Source organism: Anas acuta, chromosome 4, assembly GCF_963932015.1.
Source record: "Anas acuta chromosome 4, bAnaAcu1.1, whole genome shotgun sequence".
NCBI classification, from domain to species: Eukaryota; Metazoa; Chordata; class Aves; order Anseriformes; family Anatidae; genus Anas; species Anas acuta.
In genome coordinates this window covers 62,179,698-62,206,466 of record NC_088982.1, presented here as the reverse complement: position 1 = coordinate 62,206,466, position 26,769 = coordinate 62,179,698, and the positions used below count along the sequence as shown (strand labels likewise).

The window sequence follows — 26,769 nt, the reverse complement described above, 5'->3', positions numbered from 1 at the left end:
TTACCCGTAATAGGAAGACTTAAGGAAGAAATCCCTGTCCAAAAGATACAAAGTAGGTCAAAGCAAAGTTTAAGACCTGTTGCAAGGACCCCTGTACAAGTTTCTACACCCTGCATGCCACCGGGGACCCAACTACATGACCGTACTAGCCCCAGTGGCCTTAAATCCCATGAAGTCACCATTACCTCCAGCTCACTCATTCATAAATCTGTTCTTATTTCCAAATGAGAACTTGCAAATACTATGATAGTGGTTTTAATTGATTGTTTTACTCCACAAGCAAGGAAACTATAACTCAGTGAGAAACAGCATGCCTAGAATGTCAATGATTTGCAATTAACATATTTGAACAGCAGGGAGTCGCCTAACTTTCTTTCCTATTTTCATTTTGATTACTTGTGTATTTAGACTAATATGGAAGAAAGTTCAGATCTGATTTAAATCTGTGTGCACAGCACAGAAAGGAAAATTGCCAAGCAATAGTTTTGGTCACAGCATTGTGTGTGGAAAAAGATTTGTTTTCATTATTTTCTGTTTGCTGCTTTTATTTTTGAACAGGCAAAACAAAGATTATAAAAAAAGGAAGGGACCATCTGCTTGCTTTGTTTGCTTTTTAAAAAAGTAACCTTCAAGACTCTGCTAGCTTAGTTCCAGTTCAAGCAAACACAAGAAACCTCCGGCACAAGCACCCAGTTTGGGTCTCACTTATTTGCTTTATTCTTGATCAACAGGGACACTTTGGGTCCTTACAGCAGGGACGGATGCACCAGGCGATGCTTCTAGGAAAAACCTCTTGTTCCAAAAGCTTGGCACAAAGATTTTGGCCTCCGCTGAAGACCCTGTGACACCTGGGAAAGTGCCCCAGATTAGCCCAGGAAGAGCTAAGCGCCCACAAGCAGGAGAGCTCAGGGGTGCTCCTGTGCTCAAAAGGGGCAGGGAAGAGAGGAGCAGGCAAGTGGCGGACAAAACAGCTTTGCAAACACCAAGCACGGGCTGCTTCGGCTTCCCTGCTTTCTCTACAAACCCTCACAGCAGAAGCCTTTTACAAACATTATACAGGCAGCATCATAACCAAATCCCCTGGGGGCTAAAGACATTTGCCAGTTCAATACACACATAGAGCTCTGAGAAACAGGCTCTGCCAGACTTAGTTACTGCGACTCCAAAGGACACAATAGATCCCGTCTATCTGTACAGCTCGCCTGCATCACGACCACCCCCCTAAATTAAATATATCAGGCTCTGAATAAGCAACATTTTAAAATTGAATGCACAGGGATTGGGAAGCCTGGAGCTGAGCTGTACAGCCTGTGTAATGTGCCCAGATATTCAATTACCATTAAAATTAATACGTAGGGCAACAACCAAATCCCCTGATAGGTTTTGATTATCTCAGTCTGGGTATTTATCAGAATCACTCCAACACACGGAGTCACCAAGCTCTGGCTGGCTGGCAAAGCAACCCCTTCGCCTACCTGGGTTTTCTTTACACTGGAAACAAGAATTGTAATGTGCTGGGGGGAAAAAGTACCGTATGAGAAAGGAGATGAGTATCTGAAGCTATGCAACAAGGTTTGATCTGGCCTGAAATCCATTTCTGAATGACCTATTCGCTCTGTTCCTGCTCAGTAGCTTTATAAACTCTGCCACACTGCATCTCTGCAGCAGGCTGGCTACAGCCACTGACCTGGTCCTAGTCACCCACCCTGCCACCTACCACTGGGTAGCAGTGACTGCAAGGCTTGTATTTTCTGATCCTCTGACAAAACATCTATTAAGATAGGCACAATAATCAGCAATTCTTTTCTAAAGCTACTTATATCATTTTAGGTTGATTTTCTCGCTACTAGAACTGAAATCATCAGGGCTTTGCCCAGCTACTGTATTTAATATTTATATTATTTGTATATTGTTACTGTATATTAACATACAGCATTATTATATATTATTCATATGTAACATACATTAGTATATAATGTTCATAATATATAAAATATGTAATATATTAATAAGCTTGTAATATTAATAAGCTTGTTTTAATGATGCACAATAAACTCCAGACTTAGCAGAGCCAAAAAAAAGAGAGATGCTGCCACTAAAGTTAACTACAGTTATTCAATCTGGCATCAAAATAAAGCAAACAGTAAACCAGAAGGAGACTGTATAATGAAGTGACTTTATCTCACAGGATTATACTTGTGGTTACGACTTTAATTGTGTAGTCTAGAAGGATTTGCAATAAACTGAATAATCTCGCATTATTGTAATGATTTGTAATCACAACACCGGCTACGATTTACAGGCTTACTATACATTTGCATTGCAATCAACTAAAACAGTCAATGCATGCCCTACAATTCGTACCAGCACTTAAAAATCACGTTTTGCGCGGAGCTCCAACAGCTGCCCAGTTGCAAACAGTTGGAGGTTTGAAAACAAGGCAAAGAGCTCTTAAGCGTGCACCTTCCCACTTTTTGTGGAAAATAAAACAAATGAAACAAAACTGAACACCCCCAAGGTTTCCGAACAGAAGACCAAGGGCCACGTTTTTGCTGTCCTTTGCTGTCAGCTGAAGACGGTGCAAGCAATGCTGGATGCCATACACAGCAGCGTTTTGATGGCTCGCAAAATTTCAAGTGACTAACTTCAGGAATAACTCTCAGGCTCCAGCAAGAAACCTGGAGCATCACAGCATCAGCACCAGGAGTTTGGAGACTGAATATGCAGACAACCCACAAAAAAACAGCTAACGAAAAAAAAAAAAACAGAGGTCCCACGGAAAAAGGCTGCCAGCACAGGAAAAAGTGCTAGTTCTTCTGAAGCTGGAAGAAGACATAACTACTTTAACTCCCTCTTCCCAGAAGGGGGCAATTTTCCCACCCCGCTTGGTATCTGATGGGTACAGATGGGGCTCTGGGATCGTAGCAGGACTGCTCCTGAAGAGCAGCCCATGCACTTCATGTATCAGAGAAAATCAAACACCTACAAATCCATGAATTCTGCAAGATTGCTTTCAATAAATCGATATTTAAGTTACGCCAAAGTCCTGTTAAATCCTCCTCTCCCACTCCCCATTCTCAAACCCTCACTCACAGATCATTTGGCGAGCTCGCAGCCCAAGGCGAGGCAGGAGAAGAGCTAAGCTGAGCAACATCGAGCCTGCAGCTCTTCCTCACAAGCGGAAGAGGACTGCAAATAGATTAAGTGCTCACCAACATCTCAAATCACATTAAGACACTCTGTGCTATCTCCTGCCGGCTGGATCTGCTGCACAGCACGATGGGCCTGTCAACATAATGGGTAAATAATATTACTGGAAGACCTTCAAGGATGAGAGCCAGGTCACTGGCCCCAAAACATTTTTGCTTAAGTCAATCGAGAACTTTTGCAGCACAAGGACTAAGTCCTGACCCTGCTTCAAAAGCCGAGAATTCTCACCTTTGATGCTACGGGAAAAAAAGCATCCCAAGGAGGGTAATTATCCATGGAAAGCACACAGCTTCACAAGCTTCTGGTTTATCTTACTTGAGCACAGAAACCTACAGGACACCATTTGCTGCATTTCAACATATAGGTAGTTCATAGTCAATAAGATGCACACTCCTGAAGTGAAGCCAAGCTTTAAAAATTGGTAATTTCTCTAACAATTTAAGCATCTCTTCCACAATACAAAGAACAACTTGATTTTCTCTACCAGCGAAATTTTATTAAATTAAGAATATAATCAAAGTAGTGCCCTGGCACTTGTTAGAATAATCAACACAGCACAGACATAAGCAAGAAGGGACATGTCAAATGCAAAAAGCATTGTGGCAAAAGCCAGCTATCTACTGCTGCTTGCTTTCATGGAAAGCATCAAAAGGAGGTGAAACAAGGGCTCCACTGGGGGCATTTCAGCCTGGTCTGGCAGCTGCAGCTTTTAGAAAGCCATCAGCAACCTCCACGCATCTCCACTGCTGCCCCTCTCCTGGCAGCTGCCCTGCTCAGCAGGCAATTCCTCATCCTCATCTCCAGAGGCATGCTGAAACAACTGGGAATGCCAGGACTGATCCTGACCGCCTGAACCCAGCAGGACTAATCCTGACCGCCTGCAGCTATCTGGCAACTCGTCCCTGCGTTACCGCTTACAAGTCATGAAGATCATCCGGGGGTAGGTCTGAAAAGGTGAGGACGAAACCCTGCAAGATGCAAGTCTAGTTTCACTCCCAACACTTTTCTACGTCACTGACGTGGTTGCGGTAAGCTACCTTGAAATAAAAATAAGGGAGAGTGATTTTGCCACAGTACTTTCAACATTAAAACCAACAGGCCTCATGATTACTGACTGCTTTAGTGAAACACACTAAATAATATAGCTCAGCATGCTTTTTTTCCCCCAAAATCAAGAAGCCTAAGATAAATTAAGACAGTATGAAACCAAAATATTTTGAGGTAAAAAGAGCTTCCAACTAAAACACCAGAATTTGCTCTTGCTGGCTAAAAACCCAGTCCCACCCTCCTCTTTTGTATGCGTGTGCATAGGCTACAGAAACTTAAAACACCCATTTCTGCAACCAGGACAAGCAAACAACAAGCACGATAGCTGCCATTTTCAATCTCTGAAAATCCTGGCCATTCACATTACACAGCTTGAAAATAGAAGTAAGTTTGCTTGAACAGTCTTACACGTTTGACTGCTGAACTGTTTCTTGAATAGCCACCCACCAGGAGTTTGTAGTTATACAGAAGTCAATCAGAAAGCTATCCTGAAGTTTCCTTTGTTTTAAGGTAGCTGATTGGCCTTCAAAAAGCCCTCTAATTTTTATTGTCATCTTTCACTGTCCAATACACAAGGCAACCACTACCATGAAGACAAAATAGCATCTCCCATTTTAACACTCTATTTTCAGGAACTGTGCACTCTAAAATGTTCGCCTCCCAGACTAAAATTTATCATGCCTTTTTTTTTTTCCCCCCTGAAGTCAGCATTCACTCTATTTCATGCTTTTTGAGCTGGCTTTCCTGAATGAGCAACGTGAAAATAAAAACAACATTCCTCCATTATAAAAAGAACACTAAATAAAATACGAGATCGCAGTCCTGAATTTATTTTCAAAAAAAAGCCATTAATCTGAATAAAAATATATGCAGTCAAAGGGGACAAGACCAAGGCCACTGCATTTTAAGTCATATAAACAGATTATGTGATTACAGTGTAAGTACTCCAGTGATTTATATATAAATATAGGATATGAAGTAGTAAGTAGCATAAGTAATATAGCACAAATTCATCAACATAAGCTATAAAATCCTAATGCATGTTTTATAAACCCTGGGCTGTGACACATGTATTCCGTAATGATAATATTTTATTCTGCAAAATTTCAGATTCTTCATGACAGCACTATGCTTATACATTTTAATCGTATGCTTCCTAACTGTTGGGTACCAATATTTCTGGAACGGGCACAAAAGTAACAGAGAAAACAATGGTATTAGAAGATAAAGCTCTTCAAAGCTCTTATCCCCAAATGCAATTCTTAGACACTGGAGAAATAAAAAAAGACTTTTTAGCATGAAAGGAGATTATTGTTTGCTGGATGAGCCTAATGCAGACAACTGTATTTACAAAAAGATACACTGAAGGATCAGCCTTCATTTCTTCTGTGGTAGATTTTCAAGACCAGGATAGTAATGTATAATTCTATCAATACAGTTCTAACAGAGATAAAGACTTGCTTTATTCTTAATCTTGTAAGTATTAATTTATTTTACAGTACTTCAGAGTATTTCAGGCATTTTAGAGCTCCTTTAATAAGGCCTATGCCTTGCCAGATGCTGCTACCAAATGAAGGCTTGACTGATGTCAACAGAATACAAACCAAAGGGCAGGTAGAAAAGAGTCCAGGACAACAAATTTAAGAGCACGCTCAAATGGGGTGAGAAGATTTGATTTCGTTGGCCTGTTCTCCCATGTGCCTGGTGACAGGACGAGGGGGAATGGGCTAAAGTTACGCCAGGGGAGTTTTAGGTTAGATGTTAGGAAGAATTTCTTTACTGAAAGGGTTGTTAGGTACTGGAACGGGCTGCCCAGGGAGGTGGTGGAGTCACCATCCCTGGAAGTCTTCAAAAGACGTTTAGATGTAGAGCTTAGGGATATGGTTTAGTGGGGACTGTTAGTGTTAGGTCAGAGGTTGGACTCGATGATCTTGAGGTCTCTTCCAACCTAGAAAATTCTGTGATTCTGTGATTTAACTTCAGATGGGAAAGATAAGGGAAAGGACAAAAATAAAATGGTGAGGATGTTCAATGAAAACTGTTCTGCAGCATGAGGTACTCTACCTTAAAAGAGGCTACAAACGATAGGTGATCTCTTACAGGCATCAGAAAAGCTGGTCTTAAATACAGGGTGTTGGATGAGCACAATGGCAATGTTTGTAAGCAGGGCAAGAAAAAAAAATAAAAAAATCAAGAGATCAGAAATACAAAAGGAAACCTTACCCCAGACAGAGTCAGGAGAGGATTCCAATCTACAGCAGTTTGTCTGCAGGGCTAGAAGAGGGCAAAACAGATCATCTGGTCTGCTCCTCCAGAAGAGATCAACTCTGCTTGTCCAGAGCATGAGAAATGGCAGTCTGACCTGCTATTAGAGACCTCCTGGGAAGGTAACCCCACATCTGCCCCAAAGCTGTACCAGTGCGAAGTACTTTTCATCAAATTTCACCCGAATCAGCTTAGCTGGATTACCCAGTTTGCTTCAAATAATTCACAGATGCAGACCATGTTTCTCACTAATCCATGTGTGCTCAAAAGTATGTGTAAATAAATAGCCAAATTGCAGGGTTTTGTCTCTTTTCACCTACTCAGGTCCTACTTTTATCTCTAGTATGCTCCCTGCTGCAGTATGAAATGTATTCTTGCCATGTGAGCATATCCCTCTGCTTCCTCTTCCACACTGGTCACAGCCGAGTGGCGGCATTTGCAGGAGAAAACACGGGCTGCCAGAAGTACTGCCCTGAAAATGCCAATTATAATCATAGCTACATGACACAGCTCAATGGTGCCAAGAATCCTTCTCCTCCCGTTCCCCCTATCCCTCCCCCTTTATTTTATTTCTAACCCCGAGGGCAAACACTGCCTCCAATCCAGGATTCCTGCCTAAAATCTCTATCTGAACCAAGATCGACAGAGGAAAAAAGCATGAATGTATTTGCAAGCCATGCTGACTAATCCAAAGCGCTGTTATTTTTAACTTCAAAGAGGCACCCTAGGGTACCTGTCCTCAGAAGGACGAGCCAGAAATGCTCGCCCCTACCCACCCCTCACCAAAATAAATAAATACCCAAATCTACTGAAGGCCTGCAGAAGTGACAAGCAACTTGCAGAACCAAACCATTTCATTTCACTCCCTCTGCTTCCAGGGTTTGTCCTTACTGAGCACCAAAAGCCGGGGCAATTGCTCTACCTCTTGCAATTCACGTGCAGCAAGTCAGCTAACGCTCTCATTTTCAGCAGTGAATAAAGAATTGAGTGATCCCACCATCCTCTAACATCTCCGCAGGACAAGATTCCTCAGTGCGTGTTTATTTCCCTAAAAAAGCCCAGAACGTGGAGCTGTGCAGTGAGCCACAGCACACAGCCAGTGCTCCAAGGAGCACGGAGGTTTTCCTGCTCTGTGCTACAGAAAGTTTGAGAAAAATCAACGGGAGGTGGAAGAGATGGGAATAAAGTACAGAAGTAAAGCAGGTGTGCGGTGCTCCAATTTGGAAAGAAAATAGTGCTCCAAGGTTGTGAAGAAATCGTTTTAAAAAGTAAATCCTGAAAGGAGAGAGGGTCTGGAACAAGTAAATCAGCACTATCATGGCCACTGAAACACATCAGACATAATTGCTAAATCAAGCCAGTGAAAACAGCATTTATTTTAATCAGCAACTTTTGCAATTATCTGGTTATTGTTAAAAGTGGCTGTGCTTTTACGTGGTCAGAGCGAGACTGAAGAGCAGAGGTTTACACAGAGCTCTTTGTAGCTTCCACCCCTGCTACGGCTTTGCGGGGAGCCCAAATGCATCATGCAGAGCCTCCTGCCAAACCAAGGGAGTTAACGCAGCGATTCTGCCTGCAAACACTGATCTGACCCAACCATTTCTCTCACAGCACCTCCTACTTCTGTGAGTCTCCCCGTGATTAAAAAAATACATTTGGCACAGGCAAATGCGAGCAGTTTCTGCAGGAAAGAGCCATTTTTTGTCCCAGCCGCACATAATGCATGCAAACCTCTAATATGCCCAGTGTTGATAATACTACACAGCACTCCAGGAATTAGTCTGGAGGCAACGGAGGCTCTGCAGGCCTCCTGTACAAGCAGGGGTTTTAATAAAGAGGAGGCCAGGCTTCTCTGCTAGAACCCGTGGTAATTCCACTAACCACCTTCAGATTAAAGCCAACTTACTCGAGCTGCAGACCCAAGTGAGAGCTGTCCCTTTAGGTGGATTCCCAACTCGCAAGCTGTGAAAGGGGTGGCATTTCCACACCGATCACGTCCAACTGGCAGGGAGAAGGTCCCTTTTCCGAGTTCCACTGCTGCACTGACCTTACGAGGACTTTCCTCGAGCTTTAACACATATAACAGCAGGTTTAAGAGCCACGCATGACTGCTGAACCGCACACTGCCAGGAAAATCATCCTGGGGTAACAAGAAAAACAAACTACCAGGATCCATTAATTCTTCGGGGAGAAGCAGCAGAAAGAAGCACCTTCGCCTGCACAACATCTGGACCTTCACATCAGGAGACTTCATTTCCACCCCTGCTTGGCCACTGCATATTTCATTTCCACTGGCCTCTCAATGCTCCATCTGTATAGAGATTTTTCTTACCTTCCATGAGTATAGGAAAAATGAAACATGGCAAGGCTGAAAGAATATTGAATACTGCCAAAATCTGTACCAAATAAGCACCTAGCTAGGCAAAACTCTGCAGAGACAACCCTGAAGTGGCTTCTGTCCTTTCCCCTAAAACCCATTATCCCAAAGATAAGCTGGTACACCCTGTTTTATGGCAGACAAAGGTCTCATCTAGTAGGGACTAAAGCAGCTGAGGTGCTTTATTTGGAATTAGAGCTATGAAACAGGCGTACCTCTAAAGCCTAATTTGTATCCAGGCTGGAGCATTGGTCTCCTCCTACCACTACTTTCATTTCCTAAGGTAGAGAGTGCATTTTCCCCTTGTGTTCAGCAAATACGAGGTGAACAACGGGCTAAATGAGTGCAGCTGGATCTCTCTGGAGCATGGAATGACTTACAGCTTCAATACACATGAACTACCATGGCATACAGCTACAACAAATTTAGAATATGACACCTACTACAAAGGATCTGCCAAAAACAACTTCATTTGGTATGGCTGGACCTCCTCACCCAACTGTTTACCTTTTAAAAAAAAATAAATAAATAAATAAAAAGGGAAATTATTCTCAAAACTTTCCCCCTTGAGCCTTTGTGATGTACTGAAAACTCCTCCCAAGCATTCCCACAAAACTACCAGTCCAAATGCTTACTGTCTTTAATGAAGCTGAGCTCCTCATGCAGTCTCCTACCAGATGTGGTTCCAGGACAAAGACTAAATTTCCTTAATATTCATAATAAAAAACAAGTGGAAAAGTAGCAACAGAGGTGAAGGCTGCTTCAAAAGCTAATGTATCTCCAGCTGGAGCGGTATTATTATGAAATTGCTACCAAATACTTTATTTAAATAGACTCTACAGGAAATACAAAATACCACACATCTGTACATGGTCTGTGTTTCCACACCTAGGAGTACTGTGAAGCATGACACACCACAAGGTTTCTGCTCCTTTCCTTCACAGGGAACAGTATAAACAGACAGACCTTCCAACATTTCTGTAAGATGTCCTGAGGTAAATTTGTATGAGAATATTTCCAAAAAAATTATCAAACTATTAATTATAAAATTATCAAGTGCACAACAGTATGGCTACAGAACAGCTGACTGAAGAGCAGATAAGGGGGTTAAAGAATTAGGCCTGGAAAGTCTTTTTCAGTACTTGTAAAATAAAGTACTACAAATATATTAGGCCAAAAGAAACAACTGGGCTAAGCTCATGGATTTTTATGACGTCCCATGAAAACAAAGAAGATTAAGAGGAGATTTCTGGAAACTCAAAAACCAACTGCGTGATTCACTTTGTATTTGTGGAAGTTAAATTAAGGAAAAAAAAATCCTCCCTATTGAGTCAGTAACCATTAATTTGGCATTTGTGAGTATACTTCCAGGTGCTGTTTGGAAATTGAGCTTGTAAATAAAGAAAAGTTTCTCTAAATAATGAAAAAACAACCGAGGCTTATAGATAGGATATTTAGCTTTTCATTTACTCATCTACACATACAGACCCAGACAACCAGTCTTGACGTGTTCAGAAGATATTTCTCTACTGATATTCCTGTAAGGACACTTGGAGGCAGCAACTGCTTTACATCCTAGGAAAAATACTGAGGTAAGTCTTGAAAAGGGAAAATGCAGACACTATGAAGTGGACATCAGGATCTTTGCAGTGTGATAAGATGCCAACATACTGCTCTGCCAGCACATCTGGAGCTGGTTATTCCAATGCTCACACGTGCAAGGGAAGCAAGTTTAGTTCTCATCTTTAAATCAAGAGAAAAAAATATCGCTAAAGACTCCAACCGTAACAGGCTTAGATCTTGAACCGTGTTCAGGATGAACTAAGCTCCCCACGTGCTTTTACATTCCTGGCATAACCAGGGCTTGCAAGCATGCAGCTTGTCTGAGTGAGGCTGCCATTTCTACTCCTGTCTACACAAAATAGAGAAAAAGCCAGATTTGAATTTGCTCTGCAGTAGAAAGGCATGGGGTTGGCTGTGCTTTGTGTAAATACTGCCACCATTTTTATGACGATCAAACTGAAGTGCAAGACAATTCTGCAGCCCATTTCAGATGGTGTCTAAAACTTTACAATACCACATTCCTGAAAGCTGCTTTGTTGGAGGGCACAGCTGTGCAGGGTTTCTATCTCAGGATGCTTTCTCACATTACAGTGTTCATGCCTCCTAGAAATTGACAGGAACACTCCACATTTTGCAGAAACCAACCCTCCAAGACTATCAAAGCTCTCCGATACATCAAAGCATCAAGGATGCCCCAGTCAAACCAAGGCCAAAATTCACAGCAGCGACTGCTCACACGATTCAGTCAGGCCAAGAGTATTAACACACTTGAGCTCTATATTTATTTCAGGTATCAAATTAGGAGGCCAGGTTCCCTCAGCCTATGGTACAATTAAAGGAAGGGACACAGGCTCTTCAAGGTGCTTAAAGCTCACCTCCTGTTCCAGTGCTGTCAGCTGCCAGAACTTTATCTGGAGCCTTAGAAGTATTTCTGAACAGCTCTCTTCGTTTGAAGAGAGCAGTAATGCTCCAGACTCTGTTTTAGAAGAAAACCTGCAGAAAATTGTTGCACCCCAAATGTTCAAGATTCAGAATTTATCACTTAAAAAAATGTAAATAACTTCATGTTTTTTTTGGTGAGGGGAGGAGCGAGGGCGCTGACTCACGATTTATTTTAATACTTGTGACTGGCTCTACTGCATAAATAAATCAATCCCCCAGCCACACAGCTCCATTTTTCCAGTCACAGTGTGTTGTTATATGTGTTTTGTTGTGTTGTTTTTTTTTTTTTGTTTTTTTTTTTCCTTCCATTGCCAACAAATCACTCCAGGGAATTTTGAAACCCAGTAGTATACTTTCCGAATGGAAACGATTAGTATGATTTGAGTGAAAAAGTAAACAACAACAGACTTACCCCATTTTTTGGGTAGGCTATCCATCCTAGATCCCCCATCACTGTGCGTGAGTCCAGTAAATTCACTGTAAATAAGAAAAAAAATGTTAAGGAAGATGTATGGGTTACAAATTTCAGTAAATATTTCAAGATTTGGGTGGCTATGGCAAACAGGCTGTTTATAATTAACCACGGAAGTTGGATTTTTTGTGAAGCAGAACAACAAGACAACAACTCCTCTAACAATGAAGTCATACCCTTTGAGATCTACCCGTGAAACAAAGCTGCACATGCTCTGAACTTCTGCAAGAACCAGATTTAAGTTCTTGTGATCTGGTCTTTTGGGGAGGGGAACAACTATATACAAGACCGACAGTATATAGGTACACACAAATTCATACACCAAGGCTTATACCACACATTTCTTCTTTTAAGGTGGTAGAGTCTTTAACACAATCAGGCCTTTAAGACAAAAACAAAACGAGAAACAACGTGCGGGGCATCGTAGCTATTGTGGATTCAACTTTCAGAGCATTTTATATGGCAATAGTACAGTATTTTCTTTCCCTCGCAAATTTTTCTAAGTCTTGACAACTTCATTATAACATATCCAAGGGATCATCATCTTTTCCACCCAAAAATGCAGCGTGGCTCTGTTAAGTCAGGTAAGTGATCAGCAAATGAGTTACATTAAAGAGCAACAAATTATTCCCAAGTTTATAATATTTTCCCTCATATTGCCTGAAGTACTCAGTACTTGAGGACAAAGTGTGAAATAATTAAAAAATAAATCCATACACAATTCAGCTGAGGAAAACTATAGCAGCTTTCAGTGCTGAGCTTCCCAGTGTCATCTCTTGTACCCAGGGCTTTAAATCTCCAAGTTAAAAAACAGACCGAACCCACAGCTGTTATGCAGAACCTCAGTCTAGGAGGAACTTTCTACTATAAAAGCACACAAATTCCTTCTTTGAACTACAACACGTGCTTCCAAGAGCATAGTTGTCTGCATAACAAACTCACATTTTGAACCCATGTCCCTCCATGAGAAGGAACTAATTTCCCCAGCTCTTCAGTTCATGGTCTCCACTGTATGGATTCTTTAAAAATCCCACCAGAAGTTTTCAAAACCAGACTTTCACGACCTTCAAGCCTGCGATGAGCTAGCCCGAGAATAAGCTTGAAACGAGCAGAGGATGTTACACGCTCCTTTAGAAATTAAACCACTTATGTAGGTACTGGAAAATCGGTAGAGAAACGGTATGTCTGTACACGTATAAAGAATGGGAAGATCAATCCTCTTCCCTGCAACTCTTACAAGGTTTACTGGCTGTCTCTGCACAGCCACACACCGGTGCAAACACCAGGCATATGGACCCTTACAGCAGCCCAGGTCGTCCTGCTGCAATCACCACAGACAACATTAAAACGCTGCCCACTGAGTTCTCCAGGCATCATAATTACACTATTTGCAGGGTACCTGCTCGCTATAATAAAAACACGCCGCTCGAGTTCCTGTAATTAGCATTCCGCTTCAAAGTGCCTTTTTCCCCTGATGAGCCAAAGACCTAAACGTATGGAAGCATAAGGATTTAATAGCAAGCCTTATTATATACGTAGGGGCAAGAGTGATAAAACGTGAAGCACATTATACCAAAATAAAAAACATTGCTAAGGAGAATTAAAAAAAAAATAAATATTGGACAACAGATCTAGCTTGAAAAAACAATATTATCACAATCAAGTTGGTCTTAATCACTGTATTACATGGAGAGCTGACAACTTTGTGCCCACTGTAGGTAAAACCAGCCCAGAAGGCAGCACTGAGGCAGAAAAATTAGTCCTCAGCCCTGGCATCAAACACTCGTAAAATATTTGTTTATCTTGATATTTGCAGCGGATGAATTATGAGTACATCAATGCTATCACAGGGCATGTAGATGTTCTGCCACGTCTGCTGCTGCTTCTGAAACAGCAAACACAGCTGGGGGCTCACAATGCCACCAAATTAGAGGACATCCAGTCGAAACAACACTCGAGGATTTTACTGAAGTCTGTTCAAAATAAGGAAACAAAATCAGGTGGCTTTCCACCCCGCAGTCTAAGCAATGTAGAAGTATTGCTATCATCTCCCATTACACGTCACCCCGTAGCAGCCAGCTCTTCCCCTCCTGAAGGTTCAGGTTCATTAATTTCTCCTGCTCCAGCTGAAGTCAAATATCAATACCCAGCTGCTCCTAAATCATACCGTGCTTTCTCCTTTTTAATGGGATAACAGGGGCGATCTTAAAATATTCCTTAAAGCAGGACACAAACAACACGTCCCATAATATCCACGTATACCATTTCAAACAGGAGGGGAAAGGGCTGCTGCTGCCAACAAAATGGCAGGATACCCAAATTCCTCCTATTACAGTCGCTGTAATTAAACCATGCCGAGCAGTATATTCCTGTCCTAAGTTGCAATGGATGCAAAACAAGTATTGATCTACGTTGTACAACTTAATTAAAACTTGTCCCGAAGATGCTGCTAATGAATGTAATTAGATGGTATGTTTGACGCCACCAAGTTCTTCATGACATGCTAATTAAGCAAAGAAGCAGAAAAAGTGCTTTTATTCAAACATCAGATCATAAAAAAAGAACACGAGAAAACTAAATATTGAATTATCTTTCTATCAATGACAATTTTTAAATTGCTGTTATTAACTTCAATTTCAAAATAATTTTCTGCATATGAAAAGCTAACACAACCCAGTCAGCTCCCACCCCAGTCAGTGGCAATTCTGCTATCGGTGAGTCAACCAACAGCGCTGAATGCTAAATCCCCAGTTAGAAAAGAGGCATTTCCTCTCTTTTTTTTTCCAATAGGATTCTAAATAGAGAGAGAGAAATAGGAAAGGATGAGATACACCTTTTGACAGGCGCACAGGAGCCCAAATTCACGTGCCAGGAAAACAAAAGCCGCCAGTAACTTGAAGCTCTCCGTGTCTGGAGCCCTGCAAGGCTCCCAGGGGCTGCTGCAGTCACAGCAGACTCCCTGGCTGCCCCGTGGGCTTGTGCCCGGAGTTGCCTTCACAGCACATCTTCTAAAATACTGTACCGTATCGATCTGCTGAGGAGCTTATTTAGCTAGTAGTTATGCAAGATGGAAACGTTTTGCTTTCAGAATCCCCCAAATTCCCCGCACAAACAAACAAATCACCACTGCTCCATCCAGGTACGAGGCAGCTGCCTTTTCCCCATCAGCACCCCACCCAGCCATCTCTGGCAAACCCCCGATTCCCTCGCAGTACTGCCAGCTCCCAAATCCACCCCAATTTGGCCAGGCACCAGGCTGGAGCCCTGGTGACCCTGCTCCGATGCTGCGGCAGCTCCGCGCACAAGAGGGACAACGCTGCTGGAAACCTTGCTGCTGCTGAACTGGTTTTCCCTTAAAAACTGCAGACTGGCCAGACTGGGAGAGAAACAGCAGGCAAATGGTAGCCAAGCACATAGCTACCACGTGGAAGGCCCTGCTTTAGCAGAGGATTTATAGAAGAGCTGCTGCCATCACAACGAGATGCTTGCACTGCTTACCATATGGCTGCCTGGGAAGCCGTTCTGCGCTGGAATAAAAAAGTAAAAAAGCTGAATCTCTCTGGTTTCACTCACAAAAAAGAAAAAAAAATGACTAGGGGTCTCAAGAGCAGCAGAAGCAGTTCTTCCCCATCAAAGCCGAGACAACCAGCAGCACACACTTGGCCACGGCTGTCTAATAGCTGACCACAGGAGGTGGTAGCTCAGGAAAACCTCCAGCTACATGCTTCAGGTTTACGTATTTTAGGAGGTCCAACGCCAGCTCCTGCACAGCTCAGGAGCCCTGGGCCAGCCCCAGTGCTACAGATACCCCACAGGCATAACCCAAAGCTGTACGCAGCAGCACTGGGGATGCAGGCAAGCTCATCCCACTGAAGAAGTCTCTCCAGAAACTGCTAGTGGCTCTGCCTGCCCCATAACCTTAAAAACCTCCAGAATAACAGAACTCATTTATTCCCACTTCCTCTCTCCTTGGCATCAGCAAGACGTGTCTGAACGAGCGAGAAACCTCAGAGCCCATAAGCACACTTAGCACCTGTATCTCTGCCAGAGCGCTTGCAGGAGCCACATGCATACATTCAAAAAATGTTTTTTGCTCATCTCTACCGGCAGTGCATCCATCCCACAAGCCCTAATTATTTCTAATGCTCAGTCAAGGGGAACACAAAACCGCACAGATCTATATCATCATTAACTTCCATGCCTTCAGGGCAGGATAAATGATGATTAAGTCTAAAGTCATACCACAGCCTTTTTTTCTTCTTCCTTTTTTTTTTTTTTTTTAATACAGAATAATAGCCAGGGGAATTTGCATACACTCTTGTTCTCAGACAGGCTGCTTACTACGGGTGAGCAATCAAGTTGGAATAAAACCAGAAGCGAGCTAAACCTTTGCCCTGAACTCTAGCTGGTGAATTAACAGCGTTTCTTCACTCACAGATCCCTAGCAGGCGATTGGACCTGACTTTTTACTCACATGTCCTCGTCGCACTCATACCGCAGGCATTTAGCAGCTTCACCATGACGACACGAGGACTGTGGCTGGGAGGAAGCACACGAAATGCCAGAGCCGACAGCATTCAGCGCTGACCTCAGCCAACGCATCTGCCCACACGGCGCAGCGTCCCAGCTGGTGCTGCCACCCAAGACACGGAGCCACGTGGCAGCAGCAGATTACACAGCCGAAAGCAGGGCAGGTCTACCTCGACAGCACCACGGCTGGAGTTGGAGCCACCAGTTCATGGACTTCTGGTCACAGCACCTCAGTGGAAGGGCTCCTCCGGCTCTGGATCAGCCCAAGGAGCTGCAATTCCTCTGCTCCAGTTTCAGGCAGGGAAAGGAAACAACCTGGAAAGCAAAAATCCCCCAACCACCAGGATAAAAGTGCTCGTGATCCTGCCAGCCACACATCCTCAGGCCATGCTGGCATCCAAGGATCCACCAGGAAAACGCTCGTGGTTCAACCTGGGGAAAAGTCTCCGCAGGCATACCAAGGACTCGATCCTTCTGGGCTGTGACAGTCTTTGAGCTGATTTCCAGTAAATCCTTACACATCAGCACCATTTGCAAGCCAAAGTTAACCACGAGGCATACCCTAGTGAAGTTATTCATGCCAAATCACTCCAGAACAGGCAGAATGGTCAAGACAGCGTGAACTGATGGATTTTACATCAGGATGCCATAAATCCATATGAAACTTTTTTTTTATTATTATTATTTCACTGAAATAAAACTAAAGTAAGAGGAAAAAAGTATCTTTGACCAAATCAATACCCCATCACAACATGAACAGGAGTGAAGAAACCTTCACGTAGAGCCTGAATAAATATTTCAAAACATCGCATCATTTCATATCTCGCACGTTCCTGAAGAAAGACACTTGAATGAAAATGTTTTTGTTTTAAGAAGCTGAAACAAAACACCGCTTTAATACATTTGTTATTAATTCAACAGGAATCCAAGCCCTGTTTTCAGTAACCTGGGTCTGAACTCCTGCACGAAAAAAGGTGCGAATCCAGTGAGTGCTCCTGCATCCTCCAGGCTCCTGCATCCTGCAGCTCCTGGCCTCCTCTGCACAGCCCTCCAGGCATCACAGCCTTCCCACCCAGCCCACTGCCTCTGCTCTCCTCTCTCCCTGAGCCCAAGGCAGGGGGCACGGCTGCCAAACATATCACTTCTGCCTGAGCTGCTTTCTCCTCCTGCTGCGTACCTCCCCGGCCTTCCTCCCGTGCTCCTGGAGTCCACAGCACTACCAAGGCACGCCAACTGCAAAGGACTCTCCATCATCATGAGTCAAAGTTTTTCTGCTTCATCAATCTTCGCCGCTTTTATCGCGGTGTTGTTGCCATTCATTTCCCAACTGTTTTCCCTGTTGTGCCAAGTATTTCTTCAAAAAGTATAAATCCAAGGCACTCCAACAAGTGACAAGTCAAAAATAATCCGAGAAAGCAAAAACAAATGAAGAAATAAAACTCCTGAAAGAAATCAAAGCCATCAGGAAGCAGATGTTTTGTATTAATTAGCTACACTGAGTTGAGACCAAAAAAATAAGCAGGCAAGAGCCTCGGAAACATTTCCATCAGTGGAAACCAAGCTAGAGTGGAGTGCAAGCTGTAGCAGTACCTATTATTTATAGCCCACTGGAGGAAGAAAAAATACACTACTTAATGAACTCGCAAACTAATATTAACTGCAGATTTATATTTTATTATGTTGGCTTCGTTCTGCTTTTAGTTTTCTCATGATTCCCTTTTATAGCAAGTGCCAAAATGCTAGAATCTGCATCGCAGATTCGTAGGTTTTCAAGGCCAGATGGACAACTGCAATCATAACACTGGCCAGGAAATTTTATCCCTTTTTTTTTTTTTTGCATCACGCCTGTAATTTCTGTTTGAACATACTGTTTACAAGGGGGGCAAGACTGCCCTTGGTCAAAGCTCTTTGGGTTGGCTGCATTTTTTCCACAGGCACAACACTGGCCATAGCACCTGGGTGTGGGACCAGAGGCTCACTTCATGACTGGGCCCAGTAAAACAAACAGAAAAGTACCATTTTTTTCCCCTTTCAAGGATTTGCTCTCAAGACAAGAGGCAGTCGTTTATTCCACCCACCATACTTAACAGAAGTGGTCAGAAAGATTATTTATTTGACTCCAAAGTGTCTGGAAACTTCCAGTATAGTTTGCCACACTCGCAGCTCTCTGGAGCAAGAAAACACCAGTGTTGCCTGCAGACCCCACTCCCAAGGTATCTGCAAGCGGCTGAAGGACACAACCAGTTTCCCTGAGACCCTCCTTAAAGCAAGCACCTTATTAAGCACACAGATGAAGGCCTAAAATCCCAGCAGATTCCCAATGCAGTCAAACCACCTGCTGGCAGCGCTGAAACGCGCCCTCGTGCTCATCCCTAAATCAGCTCGCCACCAGCTAAAAGCAGTCTGAGCTCTGGCCTCAAAAGGGGTCCTCCAAGGCACAGGCATCAATCCTGTTACACTTATAACTAAACTCAGCAAAGGGAAAGAAACTCACCAGGCACATCCAGAGTTGTCAAGGCTGTCAGCTTTCACTACCAGTGGACTTGCAAGACCTCACTGTCCGGCACCAATAAAGCCTTCCTGTTGACAATAATGACTACTCTGCTGCCACTGAGTTCGCTCAAGTAGAAAAAAGGGAACTGACATAATGCTTAGATAGCATTCGGGAGCAAAAAAATGTTTAAGATGATCTATTGGCTTTTCAGGGGGCTGACAGTCTATCCCTTGTGCTTCAGAAGAGGGTAGAGGCTGCTAGTGGGAAGAGCACGCTGCCAACACATTTTGGGAAGAAACTGTGTTTGAGCATTAGCAGAGCGAAGGTGGATAAACCGAAATGACTAGATTCTGGAGAAATTAACTTAAAGGCAAATATGCAGATAATTTCAAGTAGTTTCACTGTTTTGGCACATGCAAAGCAGTCAGAAACTGACAGAAGTCCACCCAGAAACATCCTGAAATGCACATTACTGATCCTGAATAATTAATTTACTCCCAAATGTTTCTCTACCCCCTCAGGGGGCTACGAAGTTCAAACTTGTTCTGAATTTCTCCTTACAATAAGGGATCTGAATTAGAGAACCTAGGAGTTCACATTTCAGAAAACACTTCGGTGCTGCCCACCACACCTCAGTGTAGCAGCTGGCACAAAATCCTGCAACCCCAGGGTCCTGCTTTCTCTTCTACAGGCTCCCTGGGTGACCTAGGGTAAATCCCAAGGGATTTACATGCCTGAATCCCACACTGCACATCTGAAAATACCTGCTTGGCCTCCTAAACCTAGCTCTTAACCTCCCTGAGTAAGCCTGTTTCCTCTCCACGCACACCCCCAGGCACAGCTTGCTCTGCCCAGGAGCACACAACCTCAACCCTGAGGATGCTCAGGAGCTTGAGGAAGGGAAGAACAGGGACAGGAGTTACCCCATCACCTTCAGAGCTGCCAGGCCTGCTCACAGAGGTGTTCCCCATGACACTATGTGCTACCTCTCCTCCTCCAGGAGACCTCTCCCATCCAGCCAGCTCCTGGCCACCTGAGCAGCTCAACCTGCTCAAAGTCCTCCTCGCAGACTTCCTGCACGACTCAAATACCATCACTGCATCCCCAGCAAGACTGCCATGGGATGTGCTGAAGCCCCAACACGCTTTTTCTGTCCCAAAGCACATTTAGTCCTGTTTCCAAAGAGCAGAGGCAGAACGGCTGTGCCCACACGCACAGCACAGCACCCTCAGCCACAGCAGGCAACGAGCCATCAGCCCTCTGCAAGCAGCCACCCCACGACCCCTCCTGAACCCAGAAGTCGAGTGCTGCAAGGCCGTGCTCCTGTCCCCTCCTGACCAGCTTCCTCGCAAGAGAGAGGGATAATTGCTTCCTACCTCCACCGGGATAAGCGCATTAAGCCTTTGGAGAGACTCAGATACCGCACCGGCCAAATCCACAGCAAATACCAGAGCTGAGACTGTAAAAGAGAATAATAGGTCAAAAAGACAACTAAAAGGGTAACAAATCCCTATGGACCTCAGCTGCCGAGAGCCGGTGCTCGAGTCTGCCGATACAGCTGGCTGGAAAAGCTGCTGGAGCACCAAAGGGCTGCACTTGAACAAAACCTGTCACCTCCGTGTCCTGCCAGCCAGAGAGGAGGTGAGGGACATGCACGATGCGAGCAGAGGGCAATTCATCTCTCAGCTCTGTTTGTGCCAAAAAAAAAAAAGAGACATCTTAAGTACAAAATGTATTTTCAAAGAAAAAATTAATGCTAATTTAAAATACACAGCAATTTTACTAAAGCGACCAAAGAAAATGAGTTTTGCAAAAAATTGAAAAAATTGCTCATTCCAGCACAATCATTAACTTCTTAACATTATTTTTTTCTATATTTATCAATACTGAGTAAAGAAATATTTCCAGTGCCAGCTCACTCAGGCTGAACTCGGGCCCCACAGCTCACTAATCCTTATGGTCTGCGAGGAAGGCGCCCTTGACAGAAATTTCAGTTCTATGTTTAGATGTTTTACTATAAGCACAAAGGTTTTTTTCTACTTCTTTTTGAAGCCTTCTTAATGGATAGCAGCCTGAGCACCCACTGAAAAGCTGCATGAAATGTCTTCCACAGAAGTGAGCACTTGATAACAGAAATTCACTACTTCTACCAAAATGAAGTTTGTGCCTTTTTTTTTTTAAACATCCCTTTCTCCCTTGAGAAAAAAAAAAAAAATTGCTTTCTTCTTTCCAGGCAGGGTCTCAATTTTCTGACATCCCTTAGCCATAGCTAAAGCTCACCTCTATTCACCAAAACAATGGAGCACTTGCTAAAAGCTTGCTTTCAACTCCAAGCCATATGACCTGGGGGGTCCAGCAGCCCCACTTCCAATCCAGACCCCAAATACAACAGCATCCAGCACCACTGCTCAGCTGAGGGATTCCTGCTGCTCCTTCTCGGGCTGGGGACTCCGCAGTGGCTCAGCACACGATGGAAACAAGGATTTCTGCAGAAGCAACATGGAAATCCTCAGGACAATAAAGCAGCTAGATCAGAGAGCGAGGCACCATGTAACGAACTGCCCTGGCTCTGCAATTTCTGGAAGATTTGACGAAATCCTGCTCCTACCTTCCCTCTCATGGCTTGCTACAAAACGCACTGTTTGTTTGCAGTAAGTACACATTTCGTTACGGGTGAGATCTTGCTTTCTTATTTCACAGCAACAGAAGAGCAGACGTGGAGATGGACGGCGCGTTGGAGCCAAAAGCGTTAGGTAACTGTGGGAGAGATCACGGAGGAGGGGGAAGAAGCTGTCAGACAAGCCCACTAGCTGTTCTCCTTCCCCCATGGTACCTGTCAGTTTATCCATCTGTAAATTGATTTGCAAATAGCTGCTTTATACATCAAATTATGGTGTCAAACATTTACCATGCTATAAGCTGACGGTCTGTCAGTGGCTCCGTTTAAGACAGTTTGCTTGTTTTCCGCTATTTATTACATTTTTTAAAATATGCCTCAAAAAGAAATAGGTACTATATTGAAGTCAATTTTTGCTATTGTTTATTTCCCTTTTTTTCAACATGTGTCATTAGGCAGCAATGCTTTTAGTCATGTACTAGAAAGTGCTGCGCTTCAAATGCTGTTTTTACTGTCAAAAGGATAGCAGTTCCCATTATAAAATCATGACAGAGCCATTCTGAACCTCTTGAAAAGGCATACATCACATCAGCCTGATCCCAAAAAGACCATTAGACATGAGCTGTCCCTCCTCATTCCAGTAATTCCACTGCAGTAAATTTGAAAGTTAATGGGATTACTCCTATGAGTAAAATAGGTGCACAGCACCAAGGCTACACACTGACGTTACGGTAAGTGTATAGGGGGTGGTTCCAATACACAAAAAGAACAAATCCCTCCTCAAAAAGTCCTTATAAAGCACTGCTGATGGGTTGAAATGCTTCCAAGATGAACAATTCTGCATACTCAACATAACTGCTTGCTAGCAGCACTCAGGACCTACAGAATCACAAAAAATACAATAGTTGAAGCACACGAAGCCAAGCCAGTAGGAGAAACATTAGAAATGTCTCATATTTATTTCTACCCAAAGCATTAGGCTAACTGAAACAGATTGATAGGAGAAGGAGGAGTATCTTCACACCTACTTCTACCAAACATGTGAAATCCTCCTTGGAAAGGGACTTCATTCATCTTTAACAATCAACATTGTTATACCTAAATAGGCATTTGCGTGGTGTTCCATGACAGAAATGAGACATTGCCCCAAAACAAAGCACGCTTGAGTCAACATCCTTAAAACATGGAGGCTCGTTCCATGCTCCGCCATGAATAATCTGCAAATTATAACCTTCCTCCATGTTTGCCTGTACCAGACCCACCCCTTTAATTGTATTCATTTATTCAAATTAAAAATGATACATGAAGACAAACCGAGCTTCAAAAATTCCCACAAGAATTCAGAGGAGGAGGATTGAATGCAGGAGCTGAGGAGCAGAAGGCTATTCTTCAGCTCAAGTCCCTGAAACAAATGCAACACATATTACAAAGTCACATTGGCTTTGCCTTCCTCACCTTTGTCTAAGTCACAGCCATTATTTCAAACCATATTTCTTTTCATCTGCTCTCACAATATACCCTGTTGGAACAGCGCTGCCTCCTCAAAAGCCCTGAAATTAAATATTCCTTTTTATTTAATGACAATTACGCTGGCATGTTGTTGAGCTACTCTGCTACAAGAAATCAGAAGATGCAATGTATCCCATTCTTTTAAAAATGTACTCCATCCTTTTAAAAATTTCCCCACATGACACTTTCTAAGGTCATCTGGGTGATTTCCAAACCAATCCAAACCCATGGGCGACATGTAACAAATCACGCTGAAGTTGGGGCTGGTGCTAGAGGTCTTTAGACAATTCCTCCGTTCATTCTGTGTTTTGCCTAAATAATATACAAAAGCCACTTCCCAAGCCCTGGCACTTCCAGCAGAATGATTTAAAACGTGCATTTTTAAACCAAAGGAGGTGCAGGAAACCCATTTGGATATTCCAGGGCTGTCTCTTGTGCCTGTGACAGGTCAGAAGTTGCTGCCAGCAGAAAAAAAATAAAATAAGAGATACAGCCCACACAGGAAATCTATTCGGGTTTACCCACTGTCACTTCAAAATTACAAGGCTCCCATAAATATACAGCTCAGGTAATTGCAGTATCAACAGTGCTTCAGACGGGGAGGGGGGAAGCAATGTATTTCTGATTGTTATCACAACACCCAAACGCATTTTATTTCTGCAAGGAAACATTTGATCAAACGCGATGGTAACTGGAGGGCAGCAGTTCCCTGCACATTTTCATAGGTGATGCATTTGAAAGTAACAAACCCCTCGTGAAATCCTGGTGTTTCAAAATTCTGCAGTATTCTCATGGTATAATTTGGAATATTTTCATGGTGACAAATTTCTGAATTTGAAAAAAAAAAAATTGTAAAAAAAAAAAACAGTCAAAGGAAAGAAGGAAAACTCTGATTCCAATGAATGAACTCTGCTGAAGAGTTACAAATAACGGCTAAACAATACCTGGAACATGAAATAGCACTGAGCATTCATCCTTCAAGGCATATTTTGCTTTTGATACATAGCCTGAGAAAAGGCAACTGAAATAAAAATTGCTTTTATTTCCCTTTCATAGAGAAACCTGGCAGAAATTCAATTCAGTTTCCCCAATGTATATTCTAAAATCTATAACTGGAGATATCTAACATTTACAATATAGGCTAGGCACTCGATACTTCCCCATAAAAATGGCAGAAGCTTCAGAAACTCAGCTGTGCTTTCCAAAAGCTATTTCCATGCTACGGAACCCAAACACTGAATTTACTTTCCTCCCCTCCAAATCTTAACCTAGATTTTTTAGAGTGCTTTCCCCTCAGTCTCTCTCCACTAGAGGGTAAAACAGAAATTCAGGCACTGTGAATTGTTAACGGCACGTATCTTATCCTACAACATCACTGCGTATTACAGTAAGATTTAGAGAAATAAACGTGACACAGAGCGTAAGAAAATAGTAATTATGAGAATTTACCATCCTCTATGCAACTACATGTGTTAGGTACCAATACAGCACAAGTTATCAGCTAGGTGTTTTTTAACCACGGCGAGTAAGGTGAGGGCACACAACGAGACCCAGGAAAACCAAGACAAGCAACTTTTAAAAGCATTCACAGCTCTGAGACGGCTCCCTCCATCCACACACCAGTAAAGTTTCCGACCAGCTGAATGTGACAACTGACCCCAGGGGAGGATCTCTCTCTACGGGACCTGAAAGCAGCCCAGGTTTGAACTTTTCAAACCCAAATCAGTGACAAGCGGCAGCGGCAGACGGCGAGGCGGGCTGGCTTCAGCGTCTGAGGTTTCTCTCTCATGCAGTCGGATTCACACACTGCAGGGTGAGCCGTTCCCAGAAGCAGAGCCGCTCGGTTGTAATTGGCAAAGGAGACATGCTGCGAGAAGCACTTGTCAAATAATGCTTGTTTACAAATAAATCTCCTAGCAGCAAAGGACAGCAGTTATCGAGCAAGTTCAGGTCCACAGTCAGACCCCCCCCCCCACCACCACCAGCAGGGTTTTTAGCTTTGCATTTACTGAAGAGACAGAAATTAGAGAGCGGCAGTCAGAAAAGCAGGAGGAGAGAGACCGCGAAGCAAACGCTCACGCTGCTAATCATCGCTGTAACGTTCCCCCGCAACCTCCCTGTAAAGATGCCACTGAGCCAGTTTGCTCAGCAGTTTCATTAATCGTTTCCAGCCCTGCTTCCTATGCATGCCGCCTGCCCGCTAGCGCAGAGGCACCTCTGCACTCAGGGAACGGTCCCGCTGACTTGGGCAGCACCGTCTGCATTTTCCAAAAAAATGGAAAAGATGCCCGAAACGGGGCCCTGAGCATCCCTCAGCCCCTCGGCACCGCGTCGGGGAGCAGGGGAAGGTGCAGGATGGGGAAGAGGGAGGCGAGCGATGGGAAGCGCCTGCCACAAGCAGCCTCCTGGGCCATCGCTCCCAGGGGTGAAATCACCCAAAAACCACATGGGGGCAGAAGGATCGGGCCCACCTCTACCTCAAACCGAGGCGAAGCCAAAGCCATTCCCATTCCTGCCAGTGTGGTTCCCAACCGCTCGGCATCTCCGCAGGCAGCAGAGCGGCATCTTCCCCTCCCTTTACTTTTGGGAAGCCGCGACCCGCATCATTCGCGCTCCCCGAAACACATCGCAGCTCGCTGCTCACTGCCAGCCACATCGCCGAGGCTCTGGCCAGCGTTGTCCTGCGCACGTCCACCCTCTGAAGGAGTTTCACAAATAATTACAGAAAAAAAAAAAGAAAAAAGAAAGACACCAGCCTGCGACGAGCAAGTGGCATCCCTTCAGGATGCTCAACTTCCCCGTCCACCGCTTCCACCTCGCAGCCTGCCGTGAACGCGAAATATTTATGTTGTAAAGACTCATGCAGTGCCCAAACCTGGTAGAAAGGAAGGAGAAAAGTCCAATTTGGAAGCCTGGCAGCGGCCGTGCCAGGCAGGGCAGCCGCTCGCACGCTGTCTCCCCACCACCATCCCCAGCTCTGAACGCACCGAGGGCGCGCACCGCAGCCCCCAAACCCTCCGAACCTCACCGAGACACCCCTGCAAGCCCCCCAAAAACAAACCCCAGCAGCTGCAGCCCTACAAAAACCCACACACCACCACCACCCTCCACCCCCGACGGCCCTGCCCCGCTCACCCTCGCTGCCGGGGCTGGCCAGCAGGCTCCGGAGCGCTGCACACAGCAGCAGCAGCAGCAGCAGGCACGTCCAGCCGGGAGCCGGCGCCCCAGCGCGGCCAGCCCAGCCGCCACCGCCCCGCAGCCCCATCCCGCAGCCCCTCACTCAGCGCATGGGGCCGCGGGTGCTTCTCCCCCACCCCACCAGCACCACCACCAGCACCACCCCGACCCCTTCCCCTCCCTCCCCGGCGCTGCCCCAGCTCGGGTCGGGATGGGACGGGGCTGGCTGGCAGCGCGGCTCGGCTCCGCTCCGCTCCCGTCCAGCCGCCGCCGCCGCGACTGGGGAAGGGAACCGGGGGCGGGGACGGGGGAGGCGGCCCCGAGCCGCCGCCGCCACAGCCACAGCCGCGGAGCCGCCCCTGACGGGGCGGACCCCGCCGCCACCGCCCTGAGGGGGGCCCTGAAATGGCGGCCACGCTGCCTGTGCCCGGCCCGGGCTGCCCCAAAGGGGCGCGGGGTTGGTGTGTGTCCCCCCCACACCTCTCCCTGAGATCCCACACCACAGCCTCAAGGGGTGCAGCCGGCCTCAGGCACACTGGGGGGTCGCACTCCTCGCCCCACAGAAG

At 44.7% G+C, this 26,769-nt stretch overlaps 1 protein-coding gene across 18 annotated transcripts in view; it reads right to left on the bottom strand.

Annotated features, from left to right (window-relative positions):
• The window catches only part of EPHA5 (EPH receptor A5), a 189,972-nt gene extending 163,476 nt beyond the window's left edge, over positions 1-26,496 (bottom strand). For 5 of the 18 annotated variants that reach the window (XM_068681619.1, XM_068681620.1, XM_068681625.1 and 2 more), the window contains exons 1-2: positions 26,162-26,494; positions 11,817-11,881 (exon numbers count right to left, since the gene is read on the bottom strand). In XM_068681619.1, coding sequence (XP_068537720.1) covers positions 11,817-11,881; positions 26,162-26,291 — 195 coding nt within the window. In that variant the 5' untranslated portion in view covers positions 26,292-26,494. Of the gene's footprint in view, positions 1-11,808; positions 11,882-26,161 lie in introns of all 18 variants that reach the window. The other 13 variants (XM_068681626.1, XM_068681612.1, XM_068681613.1 and 10 more) reach the window with 6 other exon arrangements.
• Positions 26,497-26,769: the final 273 nt, after the last annotated feature.